The 24,628-nt window shown below is 39.0% G+C and overlaps 1 protein-coding gene across 2 annotated transcripts in view; it reads left to right on the forward strand.

Moving 5' to 3' along the window:
* CYBRD1 (cytochrome b reductase 1) overlaps window positions 1-13,199 on the forward strand; it is a 35,529-nt gene extending 22,330 nt beyond the window's left edge. Inside the window, exons 2-3 of one of the 2 annotated variants that reach the window (XM_009237812.3) lie at window positions 8,415-8,569; window positions 9,590-9,715. In XM_009237812.3, coding sequence (XP_009236087.2) covers window positions 8,415-8,569; window positions 9,590-9,715 — 281 coding nt within the window. 2 annotated transcript variants of the gene reach the window in all.
* The last annotated feature ends 11,429 nt before the right edge of the window (window positions 13,200-24,628 follow it).

The following is a 24,628-nucleotide window of genomic DNA, read 5'->3' on the forward strand; positions in this document are numbered from 1 at the left end:
GTTCTTGACCAGCCTGGGAAACATGGCAAAACCCCATCATACAAAAGATGTAAAAATAAGCCAGCTCTGGTGGTGCACACCTGTGGTCCCAGCTACTCAGAAGGATGAGATAGGAAGATTGCTTAAGCCTGGGAGGTCAAGGCTGCAGTGAGCTGAGATCCCACCACTGAACTCCAGCCTGGGTGACACAGCAAGACCCTGTCTCAAAAAAAAAAAAAAAGAATCTTTGACTATTTTTTATTTTAAAGAGAATGCTTGCCAAAGGCTAAAAAAGAATTAATAAATAAGAAGAATGCTTCTAATATTTTACCATTGAGTACAGATGCATCACATTTCCTCCTATCCCTGTTTGTGCAAAGGTTTTGTTTTTCTTCTTAAATCATAAATGGATGTGGAATTTTATTGAATGCTTTTGCTATCTCTGCTGAGATGAATATAGCTTTTTTTTTTTTTTTTTTTTTTGAGATGGAGTCTTGCTCTATCACCCAGGCTGGAGTGCAGTGCTGCCACCTTGGCTCACTGCAACACCTGCCTCCTAGGCTCAAGCAATTCTCCTCCCTCAGCCTCCTGAGTAGCTGGGATTACAGGCTCGTGCCACAACATGCAGCTAATTTTTTTTTTGGTTTTTTTTTTTTTTTTTTTTTTTTTTTTTTTAGTAGAGACAGGGTTTCACCATGTTGGTCAGGCTGGTCTCGAACTCCTGACCTCGAGTGATCCACCCGCTTTGGCCTCCCAAAGTGCTGGGATTACAGGTGTGAACCACCACGTCCGGCCAATGTTTATTTATTTTTTAACTGATGTATAATAGTCGTAACATATTTTTGTGGTACATGTGATATTTTGATACAAGTATACAATGGGTAATGAACAAATCAGGGTAATTGGGATACCCATTATTTCATTTATCTTTACTTTCTGTTGGGAGCATTCCAATTCTTCTAGGTATTTTGAAATATACAGTAAATTATTACTAACTATAAACACCCAACCTTAAGTTTTCTTCTTTAATATCTTAATACAGTCAATTATATAAATATATTCTATTTTTAAACTTGGGTGAGTTAAAAACATATTTGTCTCAAAATTCTCTTTTGCTTTCTGAAATATCCAGATTCATATCTTGCGTTGTTGTCTTTGTGCTAACCGAGCTTCTCAGAAATATTATTTCACAACTTCATGGCTTTGCTTAGTGGGAGGAATTTTGGCACCTGGCTTCTTTCTTGCTCAGATCCAGAGGACAGGTAGTGTTTAAGAAAACAGGATTTGCAATTAGGGAGACCTCAGTTTGGATTAGGTTCATCCATTTGATAGTTGGTGACCGTGGACCAAGTTACTTCTCTGAATTTCTTTTGCTCAGCTATAAATCAAGGATTATAATCCTTCACAAAATCATAAGAATCAAAGCCAAATAATGCATCTAAATGTTCAGCCCAGGGCTTAGCACACTGGCATGACACAAATTAGCTGTTGTTATTTTAAGTGTAAATCTTGTGGTATGCCCCTTTATGACCTGCAGATGGTATTTTCCACTTCTACTATTGATCATAGGTACCTTCATGGTTAAGAACATGCATTTTATGTCATTGCAATTTTATTCCCAAATCTATTCATGTATTCAGCAGTGAACTGAATACCTGTTATGTGCCAGATACCTTGCTAGGCTAGGCTGTGTGGGTGATACCTGTTCCACAAGACAAATGTGGGCTCAAAGAGACATGCTCTCTGCCCTTGTAAAGCTTGCAGAGAAGATACGCAATTGAGTATTTGGTAGATAGGAAGTGTTCTGGGAGACCTCTCATATAGTATGTGAGGGCTCTCATATAGGGGATAAAGGAAGTCACACCTCACACCAAGACCTGAAGCCACAAGCCTGGTGTTGAAAGGACAGAGAGTCTTCTAGGTGGATGGAATAGCATGTGGGGAAGAGTTTGTGGTATTTGAGGAGTAGGGAGGAGACCAGGCTGCCCAGAGTAGGGCATGGAAGATGAATTGGAGGCTGTACAGGCATAATTATAGGGAGACTAGCTTGCAGGTGTTTATGGAGTTAAGATGAGAAACAATGGTGGCCTAGAGGAGTAGCAGTAGCAGTGAAGCAAAGTGGATAGATTCTAAAGATATTTAGGAGGTAGAATTAATGTGATTTGGAAAGTAGATGATATAAAGAATGAGAGAGAGTCACTCACAGGCTTTATTGAGCAGGTGGGTGGCCACAAGTTTGAATAAGTGGGTGGATGAGAAGGGAAACATTGGAGGGGAGAAGAGGGCTGGAGGAGTGTTAGATGCTACCGAGGAGATAAGCAAAATAAAGTCTGAAAACTGATCATTAGGCTTAGTAACCTGGAAGTCACTAATGACCCCAGAAAGCAATTTCCTGGCTTCCTTCCTAGGAACCAGACTGCAATGGATTGAAGAGGGAGCAGAAGGTGAGGAAACAGAGTGATAACTCAGTTAAGAGATTTGAGTGAGAGGGGAGGAGACAGAGAGGGTGGCAATTGGACAGGGACGGGAGTCCAAGGAGGCATTCGGGTGCTCCTTTTTTTTTTTCCTACTTCTGCTTTTTATTGTGAGAAGTTTGGGCTTATGGAAAGGCTAACAGGATGGCACCAGTAAAGAAAGAGACACTGCAAACACTGGAGAGACACAGTGATCTATAGCTAGGTCCTTGGAAAGCAGGTCACAGAGCACAGCTGGAAAATTGGAGGACATAATCTCCAATGTAATTGAAGAAAAGAATTGTTGGCTTGGGGTGATTTCTTGCTTTGTTTTGTTTGGTGGCAGGAAATTGAGGCTCTTCTCTGAAGTTGCCTCTGTTTTTCCCATGAGGTGATAGTAAGATCATCCCCCAAGAGCAAGGAGGCACATCGGAGAGTCAGACATTTGAGGATGGGGGAGAATGGAGAGCTCATTGATAAATAAGACAATAGAGGTTTGCTGAGCAGGGTTGTTGAACTGCTCATAATCATGAACTTGGAGTGATGCTAGTCTCTGTGATTGCGGTTTACTCCAGTATTACCTAGCAGACCAGGGGTAGTCATGAAGATGGCTGAGCCAGGGTTGGGGTATTGCCAGGTGGATGTGATGAAAAGACAGTGTAGCAAGGAGATGTAGAATATTGGCAGGAGACTTAATGACCAGTTTGAGTGTCTGTTATGTCCTTTATAAAAAAATCTATGGGCATATTGTAGTTGGTGCTGGTTAGATTTATTTATTTATTTTTGATTTTTTTTTTAACCCCTGGAAGAAAAGTGTCATTACATTGGAGGAATGCAATTTGGCAATGACCTAAGACAGCGTTTGGTCCCTAGAACAGCAGCATTAGCATCACTAGGGAAATGAGAAAGACAGATTCTCAGCTTCCACCCTAGATCCACTGAACCAGACTCTGGGGCTGGGGCCCAACAATCTGTGCTTTAACAAGCACATAAGGTGATTCAGATTAGTGCTAATGTTTCAGAATAATTAATCTAAGAGAAAAGCCTATGAATGGTCAAAAAGTTGGACATTAACAGTAATATTAATGAAAATAAATGTGAGTTCTTTAACATTGTGAGCTTGTCTGTCTTGTGTAGCATTCCCAACACTCAGAACATGTGGGTCATAAGAGGGGCAAAACGTATGTGGAATGAAGGACTGAATGAGTTTATAAAATAGCACAAAGATGAAGGAGAGCTGGGAAGAGCTTCCATATAATAATCTATAGTTTACTTGAAAGCTCATTAAATCTACCTCTACCCTAAAAAAAAAAAAAAAAAAAGCAAACCATACCTATTACAAAAGCTAGCCAGGTAGATATTTTCTGGTCTCATTAATGTCTTTTGCAATAAGAGTGTTTGTTATGTCTAAAAGCTTACACACACTAAAAAAAAAAAAGAAGACAAAAGAAAAGAAAAAACCAACCTCAGACCAGACATGGCATGGTGGCTCATGCCTGTAATCCCAACAATTTGGGAGGCCAAGGTGGGAAGATCAATTGAGGCCAGGAGTTGAAGACCAACCTGGGCAGCATAGCAAGGCCCTATCTCTGTAAAAATAAAAACAAATAAAACTCATCTGCTTCATAAAGTGAGAAACTGCCATAGTAGTACACATTTATATCTTTAAGAATAGTAATAATTAACTGAGAAATGCCCAGACATTTAAGATGGAAACTTTATTTTATTCTTTTTATTTATTTATTTATTTATTTACTGAGACAGTGTCTCACCCTGTCACCCAGGCTGGAGTACTATGGTGCAGTCTTGGCTCATTGCAACCTCTGCCTCCTGGGTTCAAGCGACTTTCATGCTTCAGCCTCCCAAGTAGCTAGGATTATGGGCCCATGCCACCACACCTGGCTAATTTTTGTATTTTTAGTAGAGACAGTGCTTCACCATGATGTCCAGGCTGGTCTCAAACTCCTGGCCTCAAGTGATCCACCCACCTCGGCCTCCCAAAGTGCTGGAATGGCAGACATGAGCCACCGTGCCCGGCCAACATGGAAACTTTAAAAGTAAACTTTTATTGTCTATTTCTAATTATAAAAGTAATACACATTAATGTTAAAGTTTATAAGATGTAGAAAGATATAAAGAAAAAACCCTGGCCATTCTGGGCACACTGCCTATGGGGTATCCCTGTTCCACAAGGAGCAGAACCTCTGCTGCTGCTACAAATTAAATAAAAAAACAAAAAATGAAAAACCCCACTGATACTGCCATAATCTAGAGATATCATTACCTTTTGGCTTATTCCTTTTAGGCTTTTATTATGCCTATGCAAATGTAGATATAGACATTTAATTTTTAAACATAATTGATTGGGTCATACTGTATTTTCACTTTCATCTCTAAGTAATAACTTTTTATGAAAGTTTATTTTTCCTTAGCTCTTAAGAACTTCCACTGTGGTGAAGAAAGCTTCCTGTAGGTGATGATTCCTAAACACTGGGGCACTTCGTTTGCATCTAATTGGCATTTAGTGTGTTTGTCGACTATATATAATGGAAGATTCCACTACCTTCTCTTTTGAGGGTTTTCCAGACTGTTTAGCCATATCTCTAGAATAATTCGAGTGAATCAACAGCAGTCGTTTTCAAACTTCAACATGTGTAAGAATCGCCTGGGCAGTGTGTTAAAAATGCAGATTCCTGGGCCCTAATCCAGAAATTGGATTTAGCAGGTCAGAATGTGGCCCAGGCATCTTTTTATTTTTTATTTTTTTGTTATTGTTGTTTTTGTTGTTGAGACAGAGCTTTGCTCTGTCACCCAGGATGAAGTGCACAATGTCAGCTCACTGCAACCTCTGCTGTCCGGGTTCAAGCAATTCTCTTGCTTCTCTGGGACTACAGGCACGTGCCACCACGCCCGGCTAGTTTTTGTATTTTTAGTAGAGACGAGGTTTCGACATGTTGGCCAGGCTGGTCTTAAAATCCTGATCTCAAGTGATCCTCCTGCCTCGGCCTCCCAAAGTGCTGGGATTACGGCAGGCATCCCTTTAAATGCATGCCTTCTGTGAACAGCACTTCCACTACTGACTTAGAGAGACAAAAGGTCTTATAATTTTCGGTCCACTAGGTTATAAATGATCACCTTCACTTGTCAGGTGGTAAGATTAAGATAGTTAAAAGGAAATAATGATTATTTATAAATTATGTTATTATAAATTATAAATATGCATCATTGCAGCATTCAGAACACTTTTAATCAAAGTTAAGTATTCTGTAATGTTTTTCTTTTCCTTTTAAATGTAATTTTCTTTTGTTGCAAAAAATGTTTAATGGTGAAAGTCAGATTTAGGGTAGTTAAGTTGCTCAGGGATCCTGTAAGCAAATTTCTGACCTCCTACCTGCTTAGACTGTTGAGCCCTACAGAATTGTGAGAGACACACATGACAAATTATGGAGGAAATGAGAGAAAACAGAAAGAATCTTAGGAATGAAAATAGGAGAGCAGGAATGAGAAATATATGTTTCTATGGGTAAGCCACAGAAAAGATATGATGATTTATGGAGATATATTTGTGCTAAATCCCTGAGCCCCATTTTCTTTTCCTTTCTTTTCTTTCTGCTTTCTTAGACAGGGTCTCACTTTGTCACCCAGGCTGGAGTGCAATGGCACAATCTTAGCTCACTGCAACCTCCATCTCCAGGACTCAAGCAATCCTCCTGCCTCAGCCTCCAGAGTAGCTGGGACCACAGGCGTGCACCACCACGCCCAGCTAATTTTTTGTAGAGATGGGGTTTCGCCATGTTGCCCAGGCTAGTCTTGAACTCCTGGACTCAAGTGATCTTCCCACCTTGGCCTCCCAAAGTGCTGGGATTACAGGCGTGAGGCATCACACTCGGCCCCCATTTTCATATAGAAAGCACAGCATGGACATCAGGAAGCTTGCCCTTTGATACTAATAGAATCACTGAAGTTCACTGAAGAAGATTTAGGAATATTCTGAACCACCAAGAGGGAACCCTCTGAACCATTTCTAACATATTCAGGCATTTTGGGTATTAACTAAATAATAAAATATGCAAACCAACCTATCAAATGCATTTGTTATTACTTTTTTATTGTAAATTACAGAATTTATTGTATTAGGATATACTTAAGAAAACAAAAGTTAATCTTGGCTATTCTTGGCCCTTTGATCTTTGTAAATTTTAGAATCAATGCATCAAATTCCACCAAAAATCTATTAGGATTTTATTTAATCTATAGATGAATTTGAGAACCGACATCTGTATAAGTCTTCCAACTCATTATCATGAGCCTGTTTTTTTTTAGCCTTCTCCAAAATATTGCAAAGCTTTATATTTTCTTTGTAGAGTTGTTGTCTCCAACTTATTGCTAGCTTCTTGCTATTAAAAATGGTATCATTAAAAATTAATTCACTTGTTGCCTCTACAAAAAGTGCAACTGATCTCAAGTATAAATTTATACCTAGCAAACTTGATAAACATGTTAGTAATTAATCTCAAGATTCTTTTGGATTGTGTTTTATAATCTTATGTGATTAATAAGTTTTGTTTCTTTTTCTATCATCATTTCTTTTGCTTGCCTAACTCAGTAGCTGAGACTTTCAGAAAAATGCTGAATAGGAATAGGTGATAAGGGATATAAGACAAATCCCTTCTAGATCTGAGTCATGTCTTAGAAGAGAGCTACTCTGAAATGCCTATAGACCATAAGCAGACTGTGTGTGTGCAAGAAATATACTTTTATATGTTAAGCTCTTGAAAATGGAGCCTGTTAGTTCCTATAGCATGTTCTGTCCTAATATAATCAGATTAAAATAATTATCTTCTATTCCTAGTTTGTTAAAACATCTCATACATGAATGTTGAATCCTACCAATGTTTTTCACCATCTGTTTTGATGATTTTATGATTTTTCCTCTGCAGTCTGTTAAAGTGACAAATCATACAAATTGTTTTGTTATTAGTTTCCATTTATTACTATTTTGTATTACACATGAGCTGATTCTCAGTGTGAATTAGGGCGTTGGACGCCTCACCCTGCCTCCCTTCTTCTGTCTGCCCATTAGCCATTGGATCTCAATCAAGAAAGCTGAACACTGATGTTAGTGCTTTCTCCCCACTCTCCTCTCTTTTCATAACTGTTTTGCTAGGATGGTAGATCCTAAATAGGCATCTGAAAAAAAATGTTTCTTTAAACTCAGTAATTCAGTAGCCACTAAGTCATCTTTATCTTGTTGAAGAGAGGATACTTGATGGGCAAAGGTGTGGGGTGACAAAACCGTGAAAGCGTAACAGACTTCAGTTTTTATAGGAACCTTGCTGTCTTCTCTGCAAAGATGTATCCCACTAGTGATTTAATTATCAAGGAAATGAAGAAAACTTTTCTGCAGAATTCATTTCTTTCTCATAAAACAAAAATCAACTTCTTTCCACATAGCTTTTTAGGTTGAACTGACTAAATTCTGTGTCCTAATGTATTTGGTTTTAGTGATTTAAAAAATCTTTTCCTTCCCTTCCTACTTAGCAACCTTAGGAGACTGGTAAAAACAAACAAGTAAGTACCAGAATGTTCACTATAGTCGGATTAAGGATAGCAAAAACCAAACAGAAACAGCTATAGAGAACTGTATAAATAAATTGTTATAGCCTTAGGATATTAGCCATTAAAAGGAATAAATTAGATAAATGTATAGGTATGAAAAAGATTTCCAAGACATTCTGTTAAGGGAAAAAAGCAAGATGCAGAACAATATGTATAGGGATAATAAATTTTCTGGAAGGATCCATGAGAAGGTGATAAAAGGGGTTACATTAGGTAGTGGAACTGGAGTGAGGAAACTTCATTTTCTACCCTTTGGTTCTATATGAAAGGTTTTCTCATATTACACATATTGCTTTTTAAATAATTTAAAATTAGTTTAAAACTTAAAATTAAATGATAACCTTTGCACTTTTTGGTATTTAGCTTCTTGCAGGTTTTTCAGTCTTTCTGCTTCCATGGGCTCCGCTTTCTCTCCGAGCATTTCTCATGCCCATACATGTTTATTCTGGAATTGTCATCTTTGGAACAGTGATTGCAACAGCCCTTATGGGAGTGACAGAGAAACTGATTTTTTCCCTGTAAGTTGCATAGTCTTCTCAATTGTAATACTTAAGCCACAAAATGTTAAATACTTGTTCACTGGGAAAATGTAATATAAATATAACAAAAATTTTTAGATATTAAAATCAAAAAATATTTTAAATAATTTGTTATATCATATAGGTAATATGATATTACTAAAAGTTTAGAAGGACCAAAAAGTCTGACAAATTGTATTACTCTTATGAAACAACTATTGAAGTTATACATTCCCTTTCAATCTTGTTGATATGCATGTTTTTATATTGTAATTATAGTGTACATACATTTTTGTTTCATCCTTTTTAAAAATTTTAAGTGATAACTGTTACTGGTGGAGGGTGTCCAGGTTCTTGGCGTTTTGAACAAAGAAGTGGACAAAACACAAAAACAAAGCAGGTAAAGAATGAAGCAACAAAAGCAGAGAGTTACTGAAGATGAAAGTACACTCCACAGGGCGGGAGTGGCCTGAGCAGCCTCTCAACGGCCCCGATACAGAATCTTCTTGGGTCCAAATAGCCCCTAGAGGTTTCCCATTGGCCACTTGGTGTTTACCCCATGTAAATGAAGTGGTGGCCCGCAGTCAGTTTGATTGGTTGTAGAAAGCAACCAATCAGAGATACTTTCAATTTTCCATCTGCCATGCAGAAAAGCGGGGTTTGCAAAGGGAGTAGCCTCCGGTCCTTTTGCTGCTTAGATGTGGAAAGTTGGGGTTTTCCTTTTGGTTTAGATCTAGGAAATCCTTGTGAATTGACCTGAGGTTGCCTGCCTCCAGACCCTACCTGCCTCAAAACAAGTGTTACAGATACTATATTATTTTCATATTTATTATTTTTAAATCAATTTCATTATATATTCCTGAGTGAATTGTAGCATAATTTATATTTCTCCTTAATAGCAAGCTTTGAGAGTTTACATTGAAACTGTACTTGTGTGCATTTTGAGCAGATAAATTCAAGACTGTTTTGCATGTTGCTGTATCATCCTGTTTGTAATTGGATACATCTCTTATTTCATAGGAGAGATCCTGCATACAGTACATTCCCACCGGAAGGTGTTTTCGTAAATACGCTTGGCCTTCTGATCCTGGTGTTCGGGGCCCTCATTTTTTGGATAGTCACCAGACCGCAATGGAAACGTCCTAAGGAGCCAGATTCTACCATTCTTCATCCAAGTGGAGGCACTGAACAGGGAGCAAGAGGTTCCATGCCAGCCTACTCTGGCAACAACATGGACAAATCAGATTCAGAGTTAAACAATGAAGTAGCAGCAAGGAAAAGAAACTTAGCTCTGGATGAGGCTGGGCAGAGATCTACCATGTAAAATGTTGTAGAGATAGAGCCATATAACTTCACGTTTCGAAACTAGCTCTACAGTTTAGCTTCTCCTATTAGCCATATGATAATTGGGCTATGTAGTATCAGTATTTACTTTAATCACAAAGGATGGTTTCTTAAAATAATTTGTATTGATTGAGGCCTATGAACTGACCTGAATTGGAAAGGATGTGATTAATATAAATAATAGCAGATATAAATTGTTGTTATGTTACCTTTATCTTGTTGAGGACCACAACATTACCACGGTGCCTTGTGCAGAATAGATGCTCAATATGTGAATATATGTCTACTAGTGGTTAATTGGATAAACTGGCAGCATCCCTGGCCTGTTGTCATGCAGTCATTTCCTGTTAATTCTGGGAGACAATGATTTCACAACTAGAGGGAAGCAGTCCTAAAAGTTTAAAATCCGATAATGGATATCTGGGACAGGGTTTAGATCATGACGCTACACAGATACCATGATGAGAGTATATTAAAGAAATTTAGGAAAGCACCTGGTTCCTTTCTCCCCATGCCTGCCTTCTGCTCCCTCCCCAGCTGGTTTGGGCTCAAATTGTCCCTGGAGACTAGGGTTTATGTTAGGGTATTGATAGATTAGAGCAGGTGGTTGAAGAGATCTTCTCTGGTCAGACTTGGAAGAATTTCCAAAACTGAAGTTAGCCCCAAGACTTCTCTAGGGTTGATGTACTTTATGATCCAGATGCCAAACCTCTTAGAATGAAAATATGCTTCAACACTTAAGTAGCATACACTGCCCTACAAACCTCAAAGAGCACTTTTCCCCAAGTTCTTGTTTTTATTTTTGAAAGTACTCACATGGCACTTACTATGCTCCAAACACTCCTCTAAGCACTTTACAAATATTAGCTCATTCAGTCCCCAGACAGACGGGATGAAGTAGGTATTGTTACTGTTCCCATTTTACAGGTGAGAGATTTGAAGCCTGGGGAGGCTAGTAACTCACCCCAAGGTCACACGGCTCATACATGGTGAGACTGAGACTCAGATGCAGGCAGTCTGGCACCTCAGTCTGGATTCTAACCATTTCACTATGCTATTTTTGTCTTGTACTACTTTGACCCACCCCTGAATAAACCTCAATTGCTGGAGTGGGGTGGAGTTATTAAAGGGATGCTTTTTACCTTTTGCTGTCAGCTGAGGCAGATTCCCCAGATAACCAAGGAAAAGGGGCCACCCATACCTGGAAATAGGCCATAGGACCCCTACCACTGCCAACAAGCCATGGCCTACCTTGATACTTGTTTGATCTTAAAATTGTGTCTTGGTAACACAAAGATTTGGACAAGCACATCTGTAGCTTTCAAGTTAATTAATTGCAATATTTTTTTCTTCAGGATTTTAGCTGCTGAACAACTTTCAGTTTGGAGCAAAAAGAGACCTATCTCATGGTCTGCCCTTCCCTGGGGCAATAGCTAGGGTCTTTCCTGATTTTTATGGAATTTTAGGGTATATTTTGAGCTTTGGGTTCTCAGTAGTGAATTGAGACTTGGAGGTGACTTTTCGTGTTTGGAGTATCATCTCTGTCTGGGCTCTGGGCTGACAAATTAAAACCTAGAGTAGTGCTTATGCTGAAATGATACTTTTCATTTTTTGGTTGATTTTTTTGCCTTCCCTTCAATTTTAAACTGAAGCATTTTAATGTGGGTAGAAACTCTACACCAAATACACTAAACATTTTGGTGCTTAGTGGATTTCTTTTTAGGTAACTGGTACTTACTTCAAAGACTGAATACAAGCCACACTCCATCATATCCCTTAAACTTCATGAAAAACCATTCAAGATCCCCTTGCTGCAACACTGTTCTCTTCCTCTCTACTACATTCTATTTCCAAAATTGGTAATAGAGCCAGAAGGATCCCCAGTACCCAGCCCTCTGCCTGGCACAAAGTGGTGGTACAATTAAATTCAGGATGGGTAGAGCATGGCACCGTCTTGCTGCCGTAGAAGGAGTAGTTGCATAGTCACACATCATTTGATAAGTTGGGTGTTCCATTACACAGAGGTACACAAAATTCCAGGATTTTTGGAGGAAGGGATTAGATAGTGACTAAGCCGCCAGAATTGAGGTGGCCATTCCTTTTTATATAGGCTAAGAAACAGGTTATCAGTGAAAAGTTAATTATGGCTTTGGCACTAGAATAGCTCTGTTGCAAAGTATTTAAGCACCCCTCATCTCAGCCCTTTATTTTATCTTTCATGTGGGCTAATGTGAGGATAATCTTACAGATATTATAGGAATTTCTTTTCTATCTTTATGAAAACAACATATATAAAATATATCTAGAAAACCTTTGTTTGAGACTCTTATTTAATGGGCTTTTGATTCTAATGATAATTGTACCTTTATCTTTCAAAAGCTGATATTTCCTACCTAAGCATCTCCCCAGAAAAATATCTCATGAAAAAGCCCACAAATAATAGGGGAGAAGAAAGCCTTAGGTATCAATTCTAAAACAGTGATTGAAATTTCCCCAAATAATTATGGCTTCTGTCATCTCCAGAGATAATCTGGCTTGGTTTACCCCATAATCTAATTTCAGAAAAGAAAGCTTTATTTTAACACTCATCTGAATCAACATTAAAGCCTTTTCTCTCAAAGCATTTATTGAGAAACTCAAATGAATATACTTTTTGGATTAATGTCATCAAAAGTGTACGGCTTCCTGTGTTGCTTGTGTCAAATGGAACCTGCCCTCTAAAGCACTTTCTTTCCTTTCCTTGCGTGGTTTCATGTAAGCTGTGCTGTTTAGAAACAACATCTCAGACTTTACAAAGAAATGACAAAGAAGGCAATTGCACTTTTTAAGGGATACCGACAAGCAGTTTCTGTTTTCTAAAGGACAAAATATAGAGTGTGTGTCATTTTTAATTAGATTCTTTCCCCTGCTGAGTTGGAAATTCCAGTGCAGCACTGATTGACCACAGTTGCCAACCTAAAAGCACAAAGACAGAAGTAAAGCTTTATGCTAATTTTATTTCAATATGATAGAAAATTTATCTTGGTATGTCCTTTTTTAGATAACTCCAGCAGAAAACTGTAACTGCTATGTCTTTAGGAAAATGTAGAAGAAAGAACATTATTATTCTTTAATTCCTACGAGGTACCTGAAAACCTTAAGTGGAAAAGATTTCTATCTTTTTATCTTAGCGCATTTATGGAAAAAATATTAACTATCCTGAATATTTTATAATTTTGTAGGAAAAATATGCATCTATTTTTTCTTGACTTCTTTTATATAGTAATAAAAGTTATTTTGGAAGCTCTTTGTGTGTTATCGATTTGTCTGGGGTAGCAGGGGTAGGCATTGTTGTGAAAGTTTCTTTGCCATGGTTTTTGGTTTATTTGTTTATTTTTCAGCAGAGATAGTCTTTTTTCAGTTTCTTGATTATGTTAACTGAAAAGCCAGACTCTGTAATATATAATACATATTTTATAATATTTACTATTAATATTATATAATGTTTATATATACTATTTAATATTATATATATATAAAATTTTTCGCAGTAAAGAGTTTAATTAATGCAAAGCAGCCAAGCAGAAGGACTGGCGTTCTCACTCAAATCAGTCTTCCTGAAGGCTCAGAGGTTAGGGTTTTTCAATGATAGTTTGGTGGGCAGGGGGCAAGGGAATGGATGCTGCTGATTGGCTGGGGATGCAATCATAGGTGTGTAGAAAACAATCCTCATGCACTGAGTCCCCCGCTGGAGGGGGGCCACAGGACCAATTAAGTCATGAGTCACAAGTCCAGGTGGGGTCAGCTCTTCACTACCTGACCAATCTTAGGTTCTACAATAGTGATGTTATCTATAGGAGCAACTGGGGAAGTCACAAATTTTGTGACCTCTGGCCACCTGACTCCTGAGCAGTAAGAGGTTAGAGAAACTGATGCAGGTCAGGGGAGCCCCAACGTGGAGCTTAGCCCGTGTAGGTTTTTGGCTTTGCCCAGGAAAGAATTCAAGAGCAAGCCAGAGGTGGAAGAAAATAGCTTTACTGAAGAGGCAGTGTTACAGCACCATGACTGCTCCTGTAGAGCAGTGCTACCCCCTAGGCAGAGAGTAGCCTGTAAAATATTTTAAAGAGGCTTATTCCGAGCCAATACAAGTGTCAATGGCCTCGGGAACACAGTCTCAAGAGGTCCTGAGAAAGTGTGCCCCAGCAGTCGGAATTACAGTTTGGTTTTAGGTATTTTAGGGAAGCAGGAGTTATAGGGAAAGGCATAAATCAATGCATGGAAGGTATGCAGTGGTTTGCCCCAAAAAGGTGGGATAACTTGAAACAGAAGCTTAGTTTATAGGTGGGTTCAGAGACTCTTTAATATGCAATTGGTTAAAGGAATAGAGCTCTGCCTAAAAATTTGGAGTTGGCCAGATGCAATGTCTCATGCCTGTAATCCTAGCACTTTGGGAGGCCGAAGTGTGAAGATCATTTAAGCCCAGGAGTTTAAGACCAGCCTGGGCAACAAAGTGAGATCCCATCTCTAAAAAAACAAAATTAAGAAGTTATCTAGGTGTGGTGGCATGTGCCTGTAGTTCCAGCTACTCAGGAGGCTGGGGTGAGAGGATCACTTAAGCCCAGGAAGTCAAGGGTGCAGTGAGCCGTGATCATGCCACTGCACTCCAGCCTAAGTGACAGAGCAAGACCCTGTCTCAAAAAAAATAAAAATAATAAAAATAAAATTTGGGAGTCAACAGAAAGGAATATTTTAAGATAAGGAGCTCCATTAACCAATACACTGAATTGGGGTGAACTGTAAGGGTGTGTGACTTAACCCTTATCTGACATGGCCTTAGGTCCTGTATATAATTTGGTATTTTATTGGCATAAAGAGTCTATTTTGTTAGTTGTATGATCTCTATTTTAACATTAACGCTGGTCAGTTATACCTAAACTCCAAAAGGGAGGGGCTGTCATGAAGGGTGTCTGACCTCCCTTCTGGTAGTAGCTGGGAATTCAGTTTTTAAGACTTTTCTGGGGTCATTTTGGCCAAGAGGGAGTGTAGTCAGTGGGGGGTGGGAGGTGCGGTTAAGACTTTATTTTTAGTTTACAATAGAAAATGCTGTCCGATTTTTCTATAAAATGTATATTGGTACCACGCCTTTTACATTGCTACAAGTATCAGAGGACTGTTTGAAAATCATCATGGTGTTCCCTTCCATACAAGATCCGAATTGGAGCCACACTCTGTAGTGTAGAAAGGTGCCAGAGATGTAGGCAGCCCACACAGATGCAGTTTCAGTTGGAAAATCATGAAAGAAGAGTCTATTAAAACTGCCAGTTATTACAGAACTCTGTGTTTATAGTACATAAATTATAATGGTCCATAATTTATAATGGGTGAACTGGTTTTTTTCCAAATAAGAAAGAAGGTTAATTAGCATTCAAGTAGTGCCAAAACTCATCCACTCTTAATATGGTCACTCATTTAGCTCTTTTTCACCTACTTTTTGTTTCCATGGTGTTTTATGCCATGTTGCTGTAATAACACCATAATACTATATGTCCTATTATCCAATAAAGCTATAATGTTATGTATGCATTGAATTTTTATAAGTTACATCATATTTTGTCACTAACTTATATTAATTTCAGAAGAATTGTATTTCATTTCAGATTTATCTTAATTGGCAAGTACTTTTAACACATATAACTCTATGGCTCAAGCAGATTACTATACAATTTTACATATATAAATTCATTTAATTTAATTTACAGTTGCACTACGTAACTACTACCTATAGTCTATACTTGTTACTTTTGCTTATTCACATTTCTAGTTATCTATCCATCTCTTTATTCAAATATTTCCTCTTAAAATTTTTTTTTAGATTCTCTTCTTTACTAATCATCTTAAATTTTTGACACATTTCAAAATATTGCAACATCAGTAAATTAGTGTGGCTGGCCATTCTTGGTGTGTTTACTATCATAGAATGAAAACATTCAATATTTTATCACTAAATATGTCATTATGACCTTCATCAGGTTGGGGACTTTTAATTTCCTGAGTTTTAAAATTTTAATCATGAATGGGTGTTAAATTGTATAAAATGATTTTATTTATTTATTTATTTATTTTGAGACAGAGTCTCACTCTGTCACCCAGGCTAGAGTGCAGTGGCACAATCTCAGCTCACTGCAAACTCTGCCTCCTGAGTTCAAGCCATTCTCCCACCTCAGCCTCCCAGGTAACTGGGATTACAGGCACATGCCACCGTGCCAGGCTAATCTTTGTATTTTAGTAGAGATGGGTTTCACAATGTTGACCAGGCTGGTCTCGAAATCCTGAGCTGAACTGATCCACCGGCCTTGGCCTCCCAAAATGCTGGAATTACAGGCATGAGCCACCAAGCCCAGCCTCTTCAGGTAGTTTTTTAAAAAATGTTTTGCCCAGAATTTTTAGTTGTTATCTGTGGGAAGCTTGTACCAATAGAAGCGAATGCCTCCAGTACTGGAAGCCAGCACTTTGTAACACTTTTAATTGCTAGTATGTAATGTGATTTTCCAAGATAGGGAATATAATATACAGTATTTATAGTTATGATATTTTCCTAACTTACTCGATCAAGGAGTTTTTGTTTTTGTCTTTAATGGGACAGCTACAGAATCACTACTTTGCTCTGCTTTGGGAAAAGCTGGTCAAAAAACAGCTTTACTCAAGATGCCCTTACAACTGTTTGCCAAGTTACAGACTTTGCTTTTTATCCACTTAAATTTAATGTTTGCCTAATTATCATAGCTGCCTAAATCATACCTGCTTTAAATACTTTGCAATTAAAGGCAAGAGTTTGACCCTCCTTGTAGGGTAAGTATGGTAAGAGTATATTAAGTACTTGTGATCTCCACTTAAAAATGTTAAACATCGAGGTTTGGGTTATTGGACAAGAGAAAAATTCTGCATATAAGATTGCATCTGGCAGCTTGACACTTTGAGATGGAAATACGGACAAAACAAATTCATGCAAAAAATAGACACATGAAGCAAAAAGCATCATGTAAAGGCAAAGGCATTTTTCACACCTACTACTGACCAGTTCAGTCTTTTGTCCCAAGTGAGCAATCTATTCATATTTTCCCAACTTTCTTTTTTTAAATTTGAAATTGTAGAACAATTGAAAAAAGTATAATAAAGACATATACTGTCTAACAGATTTAATAATTATTTACATTTTGCATTTGCTACATTTGATTTCTTTCTTTCCATCTCTTCCCTCCCACACAGTTTTTAAGGTAAATTGCAGACATGGTAAGATATCTCCTAGGAATAAATGAATTGCATTATATCATCTAATATCCACGTAAGGAAAGCGTATATATCTTGTCCCAGATGATGTCTTTCGAATAAAATAATTCCCTCTTTAGTACAGAAATTACATTCCCTTTCAGAAAAGAAGGGTGAAGTAGAAGAGGAAAGCAAAGGGGACAAAAGAAGGAAAAGATTATGTGAAGTTAATAATGGTTATTAGTCCATAAAGTACATATGTACGTAAAGCACTATTGTACAGGATACTATAGTATTCTAGTATACTATTAATATACTCTATGGGAATAGCAAATTATTCTAAGTGGTGGTTCTCTGCTAGGTTTAAGACAAATTTCTGCTCTGTAATAGCTACAATATGGTCATGAGGATCTGGTAAAACATACTCAAATATCCTACCCAACTTTCTCCACCTTGCTAAATTCAGCATCTCCTCTAAAACTCAGATTTTAGAGCTTTTCAGCTCCTGCTTCATCTCCTTTGCCCCTGCCCCCACCACGCCTCGGTCTGGGTGGAACGTTTCTCCTCACAGCTCTCAAAGAACTTGGTTCCTGCTTCTAGCCCATCTTTTTTTTTTTTTTTTTTTTTTTTCAGTTGCAAGATTTAATAGAGTGAAAACAGAGCTTCCATAAAATGGGAGGGGACCCAAAGAGGGTTGCTGTTGCCGGCTCGAATGCCTGGGTTTATGTCCCAATCATTGTCTCTCCCCCTGTGCTCTCAGGTGATAGATGATTGGCTATTTCTTTACCTCCTGTTTTAGCCTAATTAGCATTTTAGTGAGCTCTCTTTACTACCTGACTGGTCGTGTGTGAGCTAAGTTACAAACGCCGTGCTTAAAGGTGGATGCGGTCACCTTCCCAGCTAGGCTTAGGGATTCTTAGTCGGCCTAGGAAATCCAGCTAGTCCTGTCTCTCAGTCCCCCCTCTCAACAGGAAAACCCAAGTGCTGTTGGGGAGGTTGGCCGAAGACCGCTGTAACTGCTTCCTGCTGAATTGGGACGTAGTAGGGGTCGTGCAGTTGAGATTTCCTTGGGAGGGGTGCCTTCGATGTCATTAACATCGGAGCATGGGCTAGCAGGCCGGTCCAGGGGTCCACGGTAGATCTTAGTCGTGGACTGCATCTGGGGCTCCATTTGAAGAAGGATTTGTAGTTGTACAGCTTCGATTCTGGAAGAGACAAACTTAACAAGGAGGTTAAAGATACAGGGATTGAAATGTATGGCCTGCAGTGCAGGGGATTATTTCTTTGGCACACTTCACAGGCCCTGACTATCTGCTTGATAGTTTTGAAAAGTCCTGGTGCCATAAATAATGATTTGGCCACATGATGGGTGCTTTCAATGGCTAAGTGAAAGGTTTGGTGAGGGTTTTAAGTAATTTCCATTGGTTAGCTGCAGGCAAAAGTATTTTCCCTTCTTCGGTGGCTAGCCATCCTGAGGGGAGAAAACTATGTCCCTGTGAGTTTCCCCATTCTATTTCTCCTGCTGAGTACAGAGGTGATTACGCCATACTAGGGGTCCTTCTACAAGCATTTCTAATAGAGGGTCCCACCTTGAGGCTCTTTTGGCTTCAATATCCACTTGGCGGTTCCCTTCTGAAGACCCCGACAGTGTAAGACTGCCACCTCTTTAGGTTTCTGTACAGCCAATAATAATCTCCTAATGGCTTCCTGATGTTTGATAGGTGTTCCCTCGGAAGTTAGGAATTACCTTTCTCTCCATATTGCTGCGTGGGCATGGAGGACTAGGTAAGCATACTTAGAATCTGTATATATATTTACCCTTTTTACTTTTTACCCTTTTTCCTTCTAATTCTAGTGCCCGAGTGAGGGCTATTAGTTCTGCCAGCTGAGCGCTAGTTCCTGGAGTGAGGGGATTACTTTCAAGTATTCCATTATCACTGACCGTTGCATACCCCACTTTTCGAAGTCCTTTTTCTACAAAGGAACTTCCATCAGTATACAAGTTGAGGTCAGGATCAGTCAAGGGAATCTCTAGAAGGTCCCCTTGAGTGGCGAAGGCTTGAGCAATTACTTGTTGACAGTTATGTTCTATTTTTTTCTTCTTTGTCTGGAAGAAATGTGACTGGATTAAGAGTTGCCCAAGTGTGCAGTCGCAGCACTGGTCCCTCAAGTAATAGAGCCTGATATTTAAGCAAATGGTTGTCTGACAGCCACAAGTCTCCACACAGTAAGAGCTCTTCCCTGTATCATTTTAACTGCTTCAGATACTAAGACTGCTACTGCTGCCACTACCAGTAAAAAGTGAGGCCAACCCATTGTCACTGCGTCAGTTTCCTTACTCAAGTATGCCATGGGTTGCAAGCTAGTCCCTCAGACCTGTGTAAGGACTCCTAGAGCTATTCCTGTTTTTTTCTGTTACATATAAGGAAAAGTCTTGCCCTGTTGGCAAGCTTAACACTGGGGCTTGGTTAGGGCCTTCTTTAGGGCCTGGAAAGCCGCTTCTGCTTCAGGTGTCCATCTTACTAAATGAGTATTGGCTTTCTGAGTTTTCTTAATTAGTGTATATAATGACCTGGCTATTTCGCCATACCTGGGAATCCATATTCAGCAGAAGCCTGTTATGCCAAGGAACCCTCTTAGTTGCTTTAGTGTTTTGGGATGAGGATAAGCCAGTATAGGCTGGATACGTTTCTCACCGAGGGCAAAACTTCTGGCGATTGTATCCTTTCTGCAGGAAGTAAAAATGGCTTTACTAAATAAATTAAATTTGTGTTCAAGTACTATTTCTTTACGGCACCTGGGAACAAGCATTTCAAACAACTCCTTACCATTTATTCCCCTGGGTCCACATCTCTTCTTAAAGGAATGTGGACTTTCTTCCATGATTATCGGCTATATGAAGAACTGGCTTGGAACCAAGAGAATACATCTTCACAGGATGCTAGGCTTCAGGGAGCTAGAATAGAGGAGTGGGGAGCACAAACTGAAAAGGGTTCCCCTCACTCACTACAGAGGCACAACCCGTAAGGCCAGCCATTCTAAGGACAGGCCAATTTGGGTGGGTGAGGATGCTGGATACAGGAGCGGTCCAGGAGCACATGTATGCCGACCTTTGTTCATGTCAGAGGTAGCCCACAGGGCAGTGCTCATTTATATCACCAATCCATAAGAATACATTTTTGTTTTGTCAAAAAGACAATGTCTATAGAATTATCTGAAACCTGTTTTTTCAGATCTGACTAGAGTGAGTTAGCTACCATCACTTTCCTTCTGGTAGCCGCTCAAGGGGCATGATAGGCGAGTGAGGTTTATAGAGTGAAAGGAAGAAGGCTAATGCAGGATTTGGCTGGTGAGTGTTCTATTAGGGTGAGAATTTTGGAAGGAGGAGCTTTCTGATTGACTTTCAAATACAGTTGGCAATCTGGTTGGTTTAATATCTACTGGTACATAATTAGGAAATTTCTAGGCTGAGTGGAATAGTATGAGTTTTTCTGTTTCAACTGGAAGAATATCTGGTTGTCAGCCTCAGGGTCAGAACTGTACATAAGCAATCCCTTAGTTTGGTGAATGTTACGGTAGAAATTTAGTCTGAAGTCTAGTCCAAATAAATGTTTTCTTTATTCTCATATCTATTTATATGAATCTTATCACATTAAGGCTAGACTGAGACATGTCACAAATTTCTCTCTTGTGGAATGAAGGTGAAAAAGAGAAATATAAGCATTGGGTGAATGTTGAAATGGATAAGTTCTGAGATTCCTCTTAAAGTTTAGATTCTGATGTGATTTCCTGAACAGGTACCTCTCTTGTGGCTCAGGGGCCAGAGGGACTCTGTAGAACTCCAGGGGGCCAGGCCCTAGCTCAGCCCTGGCACACACAGGCAGGCCCTAGAGTAGCCACTGGTGATGAAGGAGGAGGGTAGGAAGCATCCTTGCCCTCCCCAACCCACAACCTGGCTCCCTGTCTCTATCAGCGCTCACATTCCCCATTCAAACCTCTAGGTCTTGAGCAGATTGTAGGAGGTTCTGGCCCAGTGAACTCACCTGGAACATGCAAATGAGGGAAGTAAAAGAGTGTGAGGCAAGAGGAGCAGTGACAGCCTTAAGTGTGAGCTAATCCACCCCAAGAGCATGCAAAAGTTCAAATAAAACTCAAGGGCGTGGAAGAGTGTGGAGTGATGATTACGATTTGGGCCTTTCCTTACCTAGCCTTCCTCCATTCTCTCTCAACCTCTCTCTCTCTCTCTCTCTCTTTCTCTTTCTCTCTCTCTCTCTCTCTCTGTCTCATTTACCAGAGCACTGGATTGCTAATGGAGTGCAAGTAGAGACTGAGAATCACCACCGTAGTGATTGTATCTGTGTGGCAAATCATCTTAAAGATTTCTTGTATTTGGAAACAATATCTAATAAAGAATGGCCAAATACAAAGTTATACTATACAAAAACTATGTCATCAAAAATTATATTGTTCAAGTGAATAGCAATATGAAAACATGTTCATAAAATATTAAGTGAAATAAATCAAATATAATAGAGTTTGTAAATGTGAATGTGCACACACTTCCAAATAACTGGAAGCATATTATACCAAATAGTTAATTAGTTAATAATGGTTATCTTTGGCCTGGTGTGGTGGCTCATGCCTGTAATCCCAGCACTTTGGGAGGCCAAGGTGGGTGGATCACCTAAGGTCAGAGGCCAGCCTGGTCAACATGGTGAAACCCTGTCTCTACTAAAAATACGAAGAAAAAAAAAAAAGACAGATGTAGTGGCGCAGGCCTGTAATCCCAGCTACTTGGGAGGCTAAGGCAGGAGAATTGCTTAAACCTGGGAGGCGGAGCTTGCAGTGAGCCGATCGCACCACTGCACTCCAGCCTGGGTGACACAGCGAGACTCTGTCTCAAAAAATAAAGTAAAATAAGATAAAATAATTTTAAAAAATTGTTATCTTTGAGACTTGGTAAGATAATGGGCATTTTTCATTTTCTTCTTTTTGTTTTCTCTGTATTTTCTATAATTATTACTTTTGTGCTAAGAAAAACATGTGTTATCAGAATCCCATCTCCCTCATTGACATCATCCAAATGTTTGCTTAGTCTAATTTATCAAGAAATTGAAGATAATATATTTTTAAGTGAAATAAATGTTTTCCTAACACCAGGAAAGAGGAACTAAAGCATTTGCCAAGAGCCTAACTTGGTCAGATACCGGAATGGCCTGAGGGACTATTTTCTTTGCAGCATTGTTAATCTCCAGATCGCAGAGACATAAACATTTACAAGTCTTCCAAAGGTAATGCAATCACTGGAAGCTGGGCAGTATATACCTGTAAGAACTTGTAAGAACTGTTCTTACTTGTAAGACAAAGCAGAAAAATCTGGATTCTTGTAGGAACTCTGTCATGGTCCAGGGGAGTAATCTTGGGCAAGCTGCTTAATCTCTCCATCTGCTACAAAAAACAGGTCCTTTTATATTCACTCGCCAATTAGTGATTGAGGATCTCTTGTGTGCACTGCTCCTAGGCACTGCCTGGGGCTCATGCTGAATGCTATGAATCTGTTATTTTATAGACTATTGCAACCAGTTTAATTCATACACCATTTCCATCCTTCAGCACACAATTACCTACAATTCTCATGGCCTACAAGTGGAATAAATCTTTGTAATCTAGGTATCGAGGGCTCCAAAAAAGAGAGACAGTTAGTAGGCTTTGTAAAAGTGACAAAAGAGGCAAAAATGGGACCAGACACAGTGGCTCACGGATATAATCCCAGCGCTTTGGGAGGCTGAGGCGGGCCGATCACTTGAGGCCAGGAGTTCAAGACCAGCCTTGCCAACATAACAAAACCCAGTCTCTATTAAAAATACAAAAAATTAGCCGGGCGTGGTGGCACACACCTTTAATTTCACCTACTCGGTAAGCTGAGGCAGGAGAATCGCTTAAACCCAGAAGGCAGGAAGCGAACGTTGCTGTGAGCTGATATTGTGCCACTGCACTTAAGCCTGGGCGACAGAGTGAAATTCTATGTCAAAAAAAAAAAAGAGGCAAAATGGGGTAAGGAATAGACTGAGTAAAGAGTTAGAGATGGGTCAGAACGGAATCCACTTGGCCCAGATTAGCTTGGAGGGCAGGGAGGAGGGATGAAACCCTGAGCAAAAAGCAATAAAAGAAATTACAGATCATGGTGGTAAATTCCCAAACACGGTGTTTTAAATACCTTATTTACGACAATGTACAATTCATTATTCTTTTCTGGCAACAATAATCTGTACTAAATAGTGTTTATGTGTTTGCTATTATTGCAAGAGAAGGAGAGGTCGAGCAAAACACCTTTGAAGATCTAATACTGTACACAGTGGTTAAGGTCATAGGCTTTAAAAGATATGGGGACTATAGGCCAAAACCAATAGAGACTGGTTTTGGTTCCATGAAAAAAATGACATAAACTAAACATGATCATAAAAAACACCATAGTGTCCGGAAAAGTTATTTGTTTGCTTCTCAGAAGATATTTCCATACATTGCTAAGCACAATGGTTTGCTCTATTTTGTTTTTGATATATTGTAATTTGATTGTCTTTTGTCATCGCACAAAAATTTTGTGCAGTTAATTGCTTTTCCTCATTGTACAACAAAGTGCTCATTAAGAAAATTCAAAGGGCTGTTAGTAACAAACAACTAGAAAACAAACTATTTGGAAACATGCTCCCATGAGGATATGCACGCACATTTGAACACATACACACACAGATACAGATAAATGCCATCTAACAAAAAGAAATATGAGGTATTCAATTAGCAAAGCTGATCATTAACCAGAAATTTAACTATAAAGCCAAAAATACCTTTGAGCAAAAGTTGGTGAGCACATTCTCTCTTTGTGAGAGACCAAAGAGCTCCATATTATGCAATGTCAAAGAGCTCCCCTCAGCTCAGCTGTCTTAGCCAAACATAGGGCTAGCAAGGTAAAGGTACGTTGTATGTTAAGTTAGATACAGAGTTGATAGGAATATAGAACCTAGTTAGATGCTCTGAAATCAGGACAGAAGGTATTTCCAGCCATTATGATAGTTTGATCTGATAAGAGAACACTTATGAACAAAACAAACACATTTTATTATACAAAAAATAATAAAGCTTCTTGATTCATAACCCATATGCCTGATGGGCTCTATTCCTCGTGTCAAGAAGCTAGGAAGCTCAACTGAGACAATTAATAACATGTCATAGCTTTACATTGCCTTACAGATTGCACATTATATATAATGTATTTAAATATGTAAAGTACAGTCACTTTATAGTCCCAAGCCTTATCCCTTACTAATTTTGAGAACTTCAGCAAGTTCTCCGAATTATAGCTTATGCATCTATAAAATGGAGCTAAGGATACCTTAATATTGGTGGTTTTAAAATAGGTCCTCAAATTCTTTGACACTCTTTCCCATCAAAAGATGGAAACTTATTCTCCTC

The sequence above is a fragment of the Pongo abelii genome, chromosome 11 (assembly GCF_028885655.2).
Source record: "Pongo abelii isolate AG06213 chromosome 11, NHGRI_mPonAbe1-v2.0_pri, whole genome shotgun sequence".
Taxonomy (NCBI): Eukaryota; Metazoa; Chordata; class Mammalia; order Primates; family Hominidae; genus Pongo; species Pongo abelii.